The 8,908-nt window shown below is 41.9% G+C and overlaps 1 protein-coding gene across 1 annotated transcript in view; it reads left to right on the top strand.

The window, feature by feature from the left end:
* LOC121659469 (collagen alpha-1(I) chain-like) overlaps window positions 1–8,908 on the top strand; it is a 162,549-nt gene that overhangs the window by 48,376 nt on the left and 105,265 nt on the right. The window contains exons 4-5 of the mRNA XM_042017565.1: window positions 863–996; window positions 3,750–3,836. Of these exons, the coding sequence (XP_041873499.1) occupies window positions 863–996; window positions 3,750–3,836 (221 nt within the window). The remainder of the gene's footprint in view (window positions 1–862; window positions 997–3,749; window positions 3,837–8,908) is intronic.

The raw sequence follows: 8,908 nt of genomic DNA, 5'->3' as shown, positions 1-8,908 counted from the left end.
CGGCCGGGCCGGTGCGGGACACGTGAGGCGGCGGCGCGCTCTGCCGCCGCTGCCCCGGCTGCCGTGCTGCTCGTGTTTTATCTGGCCGGCCGCCAGACCCCATCGCCGGGTTTTCGCTCTGCCTCCTCCTCTCTCTCTCTTTTTTTTTTTTTCCCCCTACAGCCCCCTCTTGGTTTTTCCACTCACGGGTAAAGGTGGTTTTTCTTTTCTTTTCCTTGGTTTTTAGTTTGGGGGTTTTTTTGTTGTTGTTTTTTGGGTTTTTTTTCCCTCCGTTAACCCTCATCCTAGTTTAGTCCGTGGGCAGGACTCACATAATAATATTTCCAGTCCCAGCAGCTCGCATCACAGACACGAACCCAGGACCGCCCTCCCCCCAGTCTTTTTTTTTTTTCCTCCCAATCTCCCAAATCGTTTTATTATTATTATTTTTAAATGATCGCTCCTTTTGCGCGCTGCTCCCGCTGCTGCCGAAATCCCCGTCTTCCCAGGGTGCATGCTTCTGGCAAGATTGTGCAGTATTCTCAGTCCATTTTCAGTGTGTCTTATCTTAATTTGTCCTGATCCGATCTAAGCGCGATAGCCACCACTTGCTTTCAATTTGTAGGACTTTTTTCCTCTTCTTGGTGTGCTCCCGACTACCCTCGGACTATTTCCCTCTCTCCTTGCATTTCCAGGGTTGCAATTTACTCTGCCTTTTTTTTTTTTTTTTTTTTAACCTCCCCTCTTTTGAATTGCTTCGTGTTACTAACCATTCCTAAATTGTAAGAGAGATTCATTCCCCCTCCTCTTCCACCACCACCAACACCACTACCACCATCACCTCCTCCTCCTCCTCCTCCCCTTCTCTTCTCCTTTTTGGCAGCACCAGGACGTCCGGTGTGGTGGTGGCAGCGAGCAGCAAAAGCAGCAAGAGCTCGTTTTGATTCCCCCCCATCCAAGGTGCTTTGGAGAGACCGGTTTCAGGCTGAGCAGCAGAAGTCACGATGAGTGCACAAGGTGAGGGACCCGGTCAGCCTTCCACTGCTGCCCAGGAGCAACCTGCAACCGCAGAGCCTCAGAAGAGAGGACGAGGCAGACCCAGGAAACAACCACAAGTCAGTATCGTATAGATACGTAGAGCCGCAGATCTATAGTGTTATAGGCATGTACATGTACGTATTGTGCTGCAAGTGAAGCAGTCCTGGCGACGGGGAGGGGGGGCTTTGTTGTGCGCTGCTTCCCGGCGAGGTGGTGCAGAGGCGTAGCGAGGGGCTCCGTCGGGCGCCCCGGCGGGGGGACCCCGGAGCCCGGAGCGACGGGGCGCTGCCTGCCCGTGGCTGAGCCGAGGAGCTTCCTCGGGACTTTCACTATTGTGCAGGGAGCGAGCTGGGGCTTTTCAATGTAAATGGGGAATATGGAGCAGCGCGGCTCCGACCAACCAGCGCTCGCTGGGTCATTTCGAGCTGATTTTGAAATTGCGAAAGCGAGGAGCAGGGAACGGGGCTCTCCTGTCTCCCTCCTCTCTCAGCCCTCGCAATATCTCAATCTGTATGCGCGCGTGTGTGTGTGCATGTGTCGGGTCCCACCGGGCGCTGCTGCCGCCTCCGATCTTGACCAGCCCGGCCCCTGAACTGCCCCTAGATGCTGGGGCTGGGGGGGAGGAGGGTGTCTAGAAAGTCGCATAGTCTTTTTCGCCTTTTTGCTCCCCCCCGCCCCCCCCCCCCGGCTTTCCCCCCCTCCCCACCTCCCCTCCTCGCCCCCGTCATCGTATGGAGAGAGGTGCCCCCGTTGCCGACGGAGGTGGGGGAGGTAGCCGGAGGGGGCTTGCCCTGCATTTGCAACACCTTTTGCCTTTGCTCCGACGCTTTCCCAGGCAGGTCGAGGCGACGGGAACGCTGCCGTGTCTGGACACGGGGAGCGTAGCCCTGTGCTCCTTTCCACCCACACCCACAGCCTCCACCTGGGCCCCGAAAGGGACGCGCCGGGCCCCTCTTTTTGACTTGCAAGACTTGAATTCGAGCTAAGGTTGCTAGATCCGTGCGTTATTCCCACCCCCACCCCCTTCTCTTCCTTTCCCGAAGTGCCATTGTCGCATCGCCTGGAGCTGCCGAGCCGCGCTCAGCCCCTGCCGCCGGGCGAGGGGCCTGGGGGGAGCCCCCGCGCTCTGCAGCCCCTCCGCCGGCGCCGCCGAAGGAGGATTTTGCCTGCGGATGCAACCAATTAATCCCGCAGCTCGGCGGGGGCAGCGCGGAGCCGCCCGTAGCCTTTTCCCTGCCTCCCTCGGAAGTCACGATTGAGAAGTAGGGCTGCCCGTGGAGCTCATTTTAAAGCGAGATTCCGCGGGCTTTAAACGTGTTTACTCCCATTCATTTGGCATCAGCCCCACTGCCACGAGAGCCTTCGAGGGGCTGGAAACATGGAGAGAGCTGAGCAGCAGAGCCCCGAGCTGGGGGAAACCCGGCTGCTTTGCTTCCTTCCCCGCCCCCCCCCCGATATGGTCCTGTAAATTGCACAGAAAGTACTTTTTGGAAAGCCATAAAAGCAGAGCCCCCCGTTTTCTCGCTCTGCCCTCGGTGGCACTGCTTCCATCTGTCCGGTGACTGCGGGCTCTGTCCCCCTTCCTGCTTCACCCCCTGGTTGCCCTCGCCCAGCCCCGGCAGCCGGCACCCACCGACCCTGCGGGCTTGTGCCAGGATTCCCTTACTTCTTCTTTTTTTTTTTTCCCTTATTTTTTTTTCTCCTATACCATTTGAATGTATGGAAGTGAAAGAAAAACGCGTCTCCTTCAACGTGCTCAGCCCAGATGTGCAGTGCCTGCGGGGCTCGCCCCTGAGCTGCAGCACTTGGGGAGTCCCCTCGCCAGCCTCCCCTTAACCTACCCGGGAATTATAAAAGCTGAAGGGGTTTAAACTGGTTTAAGTTAACAAACTGCATTTAATTAGTTCTACCACATCCTGTAATCTGAATGAAATGTATAATATTCAAGACTAGAAGACTTTTAGAGTGTTTATGATTCACTGAATAAATATTTGGAATCTGAACTCTTAGTAATTCATACTCAGTTTTAAGGACTGGTTATTTACTGTCAGGCAAAGGAACTAGTTAAGAAAATAGCTAAAATAATCAGTATCGACTCATTTTCGAGTTGGGGTTTTGTCTCAGGTTTTTCTTCGGTTGAGTTTTTTTGGCTTACTAGTGTTCTATTTGAAGAAGCGTTTACATTTGCATTTTAATGCAAATCAATTATCTTTAGAATAGGTGTGAATATAAAGCCGACTGCAGAACAACAGAAAAAAAATTGCCCCCTTGAGAGAGAAGTAGTCTCATCTTACTTTACAATATTCTGGTAGTTAACTTTTTTTTCCCCAAAAAAGTTTATGCTAGAAACTACATATGATAATTGTATCTCGTTATAATGAAATGCAATTGAAATTAAATGGGTAACTGTATTATTTTTGAATAGCTGCTCTTATATGAGGGAAAGCATAGCCATCTTAAAAAAATGTGCTTGCTGCTTTAACTTACATGTTAGAATACGCACACTTTTCCAAGATTTTTTTTCTGCAATTGCAAGAGATGTTAAACTCCTTTGTTGTGCAAAATATATTTTTTCCTTTGCCTGGAGTTGTTAAATTTTTCATGTTGCATTATTAATATTATGTTATTTATTGATACTATTAATTCATATGTTTTAAGCAATTTCTCAGTTTAGTTTATCCTTTAGATCATGTGTAGCCTCTTGCCACAATAGCATGTTTTCCTGTATTTAGGAACCAACTGGTGAACCATCTCCTAAAAGACCAAGAGGACGACCCAAAGGAAGCAAAAACAAGAGTCCCTCTAAAGCAGCTCAGAAGGTGAGATTGTTAAAGAGAAAGAATTACTAATGCTGTTTTTTCATCAGCTGGTAGCAAAAAATCCAACCATTTAGGCTGTGAACTGTGGGGTTGGAACTCTTAACAATGGAAGCTACATAAAGAATGAATTTCACCTTTTTAAAATTAGAATTAACATGAAGACCCTAAGTACGGAACCTATAAGGGCATCTTGGTTTTTTAGTAGTCTACAGATTAGTGAAATAACAATGTATTTCATGAGAAACCATGAGATGTCTTGTATCTAGTAAGGAAATCAATGTTAAGAATATTATTTTCTTCATTAAGATTTTTGTAAGAGGAAGATTAATTTCTTGCCCACTTACAGTTGTTACTACTACAGACCAAATCTGTATATTAAAGCTAAGTGCTTTGTCAAACATAAGTTAATTAGAAGTAAATCCAATTATGTGTTGATGGAAATAAGTGCATATATTGAAATTTACAGCTTTAAAATGTGATGGTAAACTTTGAGTTACAGTAAAAGCCTGTTATATCTTGTTTAGTAATCAGTTTCAAAGGGACTTTTACTAGAAGTGCTATTAGTCTTCTGAACCACTGTTTCTGCTTGGTGGTGGGAGCAAACTTTTATTCTGGTGGTTCTGATTGCCTTTAGCTATAAGAGAAGCTCCCTGAAGTCACTGCATTTAGTGCATGGACTTCACATCACAAATACAACGTGAAAATGTGACTGAATTTTATTTGAATTGGACAAAGCACAGTATTAAAAAGCTGAGTAATCAAGGCAAATCATGCATACCTTTCTGTAGGAAATATTTTAGTGAAGGCAAATAGTTGTGTATAGGCTTGAAAACAAATATGAGAGATTTGTTTATGTTGATGGTTATACAGCAGTTAGCACTAGTTTACAGGTACTAAATTAGAAACAAAACTTACAAAATCTGGTAGTGAATGTAGTGCTTAAGTGTATCAGTATCTTTTAAGGAGGTTTGTGACAAAACGTGTGGAAGGTATTTGTGTCCTCATCTAATTATGGTTCATTTTTCAACATGCCTATGGTACTGACCATATTAAGTTTGATAATTTTCAGTGTTATAAATTGCTATAGCAACTACTGATAAATATTAAATCATTAGAAGGTGACTATGGTTTCATGTCTGCTTTGTTTAAAGTGTTTTCAACATTTGTTTGAGGTACTTTTCCAACTGTCTTTAAATTCAAAATTGGTTGGTTTTTTGTTTTTTTTTTTACTTTATGGGCTGGAAAAAAAGCAGCATGTTCTGTCAAGAAATCCATGAATTAGTAAAAAGTGCTTTACAGGTTAAGTATTTAAAAATCTATCAAAGCCATTCTGCAAGGTAATGTGCTTAAAATGTTGATTTTTTTTTTCTTTATACAGTAAAAGCATTCCTCAGATTCATGTTAAAATAGTTTATATGTCACTCTTCAAAAGAGAGAGAGCAGTTTTTTATTAGTCCAGCAAATCCAAATGTGAGCTTTAGTATTTTAAATATTACTCCTAGGAGTGTTGGCTTTCCTAGGAGAAACATTCATAATAACATTACATTTTAAGTATTTCGTAAAAATGTGTTTTAAAAAGATGCTTCTAAAAGAAGTATTAACATTATTTCATTTACATGAGTGATTTGGAAATCAGTATAAATGGAAAATAATTTTTAAATATTCCTATATGTGTAGATTTATCAAATCAAGGGTTTTCCAGATGATTCTGGTACATAGTTGTGCTTTCTTCATCTAATTTACAAACTGAACAATTTCATTGTAACATTTTGATTTTCAGAATGCATCAAGTTACTGCTCTAATTAAAGCTTTTGGGTGTTGCTAATGTAAAAAATTGACCAAAGACCACATGTCTTTTTTTATAATAAAATACCCTCTGAGGGGTATTTAATTACAAGTCTTACTGGTTTCTTGGTTTATAGATAAAGTATATAAATGTTTGATAAATGCTCTAAAACATAAAACACTTATAAAGCCTTACTAGAAGAAAGAGACATATCACATTTCAAATAAATATTTTAGCCCTTTTTCCAAATTGATAATTAACCTTCTCTAAAATGGTTCAGCTTCTCACCAGGTATCTCAAAGTATCTTTTAATGTAATATTGTTTCCAGTAGTTTTTCTAACTGTAACAGAGGTGGGAAGGTTTTGGCACTGTAAGAAAGCTTCATTTGGTGGTGAGGCTACCACCTCTAAAAAGAGTGAGCTATATGTTCAAATTTGTGGTAAACATATTTACACATCCATATGCATACATACATTTATTAAGACTTTCTCCAGCCTGTCTCAGCTCTCAGGAAGAGAACTGGCTATCTTAGCTTAAGCCACTCTACATGTGAACCTGGGTACTATACACCCAACTGGAATTTGCTGGAATTTCTAAAGAATAGTGCGTGCCCTGTGTGTTTCAAAGGGAGCTCATTGAAATGCTTCAGAGTGCTCCCAACATGTTAGATAAACGTTGACCAGGAGAACCCACGGAGCAGCCATGAGAAGGCATTCATGATTAATTGATTGGGTGTTCTCTTGCAAAGCATTACACATCACAATTAAAAATGTATTGCCCAAACTGGCAGTGAGTTAAAAACACTCCAGAGCTGGAGCTTTGTTTTGTTATACTTCAAGAAGGAAATACTTGTAAATCAGTTGATGGACAATTTACCCTGGAATTGTGGTTGTGTTGTATATTTAAAATTTCTTGGTTTGCAGGAATTTTTTATATATATATATATTTTTTTTTAGCGTTCAGAGCTTGTGTTTGGTCTTAGTAAACTGGCCTTGGGGCATCTGAAAACAAACTGTGCTTGTTAGGAAATTAGCAATGTGAAACTTGACAATGCATACAGAATGTTGCAAAACTAACTGAACAGCTAATAATGTGGCAATTACTCTAATTTTGGGTAATATGCTTTTTTTTTTTCTTAAAGCCTTGCATATCACATATGCCTAAGTTTTTATAAACTAGACACAAGAATAAACTATGCTTTATAGAAGACCAAACTATTTCTCAATTGTTTAATTTTCACAAACAGGAGGAACACAATGTGTTACCAGATAAGAAGAGGTAAAGACAGAAAAGACTCCTGATCCCCTTGCACTTGAGTCCCCACAATTAGGTTGTTGTTATGCAGGCTGCATCTTTAAACAAGTTATTCTGTTATTCATTTAAAATATTTGAAAAAAAAAAATAGCAAGATGTGAAGTGAGTTTTGGGGTTTTTTCTCCCTAAAGCACAACTATTTTTTTTCAGGAAGATCGTAGTAGGGATCTTCCTTTTCAATTTCCTGGGTGTTCTGTGGTTGAGTTTTGTTTGGTGAGCTGTGTTCCCAGCCCATCACATTTCCCTTTCTAGAGCTTTTTTTTTTTTTTTTTGTTAAGCTCCTGTAGTTTGGCTTGACAAAAATACCGTATAGACCTAAATAGTTTCCTGTTTGGGAGCAGGAAACACATTTGTGACATTAAAAAAGGAGTAGTAGCTACTATATGATTGTCTTTAAAGAAATTGTCAACCAATATCCCAGGAATACACAATGGTAAAAGTTCTTTGGTAAAATTTACCTTCAGCTAAAATATGTTGAGTTTTGTTGTAGTTACTGGTGTAGTGAGATTCACTGCAAATGCCTACAGAGCTTGATGCATCATCCTCTGAAAACTAGAACTTGTGATTCTGTGTGTGACTACACTTGCTATTGTCTCTACATTACATGGCCAGGGTTTGGTATGTAGAAAGGCATGTCCCTGGGGTAAGCAGTCCAAAGGTAAAAAAAAAAAAAAACAACAACAACCTGAAAAGTGCGTGTGATCAGGACTCTGCCCTGAATTGGTTCACGAAAATCTAGTTGGCTTCTCCATGCTTCATTCATTTTCACCAACACCAGTCATTACAGGCTTAAAGGAAAAACAAGATCAAATTTATCAAGTGATTGTTGCATGGTTATTTCACTGAAAAAGTAAGAGACCTCAAAATCAGGTGTTTTGATCAAGATAGGAAAAGCAGAAGACTGGCTTTTGTTTAGAACTAAAATGGATAAAACAGAACACGGAAAGTGTGATGTTTTTGTACTTAGTCAATGCCTAAGGTTTTTTAAAGAGTACTTTTTTGACTGAATAACTGGGTGGTTTTTTTGAGAGGGATACATTCCTGGGCAAGGTCTTTTGACACTGTTTGACAACAGTGATCTTCCTCCTGAGAACTATCACTTGTTTCACCTGACTTACAGCTCTGACACATTTTATCTGAGATCTCCAGCAGATCATTCTGCAAAGTAGATAGAGTTCTTCAAATCTGGCTTCTGTTGCATTTGAGGTCTTCCTTGACAATACATAGATGCCCAAAGAGGACTTCATAGCCACTCAATTATTTATATTTGTCTTGTCTTGTTAATTGCTTTCAGTAGTACAGTCTCAGTTTCTGTCCAGGTACAGCATATTTTTGCAATAGGGAGGCAGAGATCATGGGCAGTCAAGTCTTAGAGTTGCTGAGAGATGCTGTTTGGAAGCAGGGTTTTATGGCCCTGTGGTACAGGGCTTAAGTGGATTGCAAATCTTCCTGAGGACTGTTAGCTGGCTTCCTGGTAGCAGTGACTGGAATGGTGATCTTTGTCACCTGTGATAAATAAAAAGCATTTCTCATACAGATCATGCTTTTAAACGTGAGTTTTGGTTCTGTTCTTCAAGTGTGACATTGCAAAAATGGTGTATTCATATTATTGTTTATAAGAAATTTCGTATTTTTAATGAAATACGCTTTGTGTTTGATAACATACCTGACCCTTCTTTAAGTTTGGTGATTTCATGTCTTAGGTGTAAAAAGCAAGGTCACGCCTCATAGCATAGTAGCCACCAAATGTTAAAACCCCCCTGAGCAAACACCACCTCTGGGTGGCCTGGAGCTCTCTCTTCATTTGCCCCTAGCTTTAGAGGCAACACATCAAATAAAGGCAAGAGCCAACAGACTGGAGAGTTTCTGATGATGCAAGAACCTGTTCAGAGGAAAGGCAGTGTTTTAGCACTTTCATGGAGAAACATTGTATTACTGATGTGATACACAGTAAAACATTTCTTCAGGGC

This window comes from Corvus kubaryi, unplaced genomic scaffold, assembly GCF_017639235.1.
Source record: "Corvus kubaryi isolate FWS band 111438036 unplaced genomic scaffold, C.kubaryi_AGA036_p1.0 137, whole genome shotgun sequence".
Lineage (NCBI taxonomy): Eukaryota > Metazoa > Chordata > Aves > Passeriformes > Corvidae > Corvus > Corvus kubaryi.
This window is presented reverse-complemented; position numbering and strand designations above follow the sequence as displayed.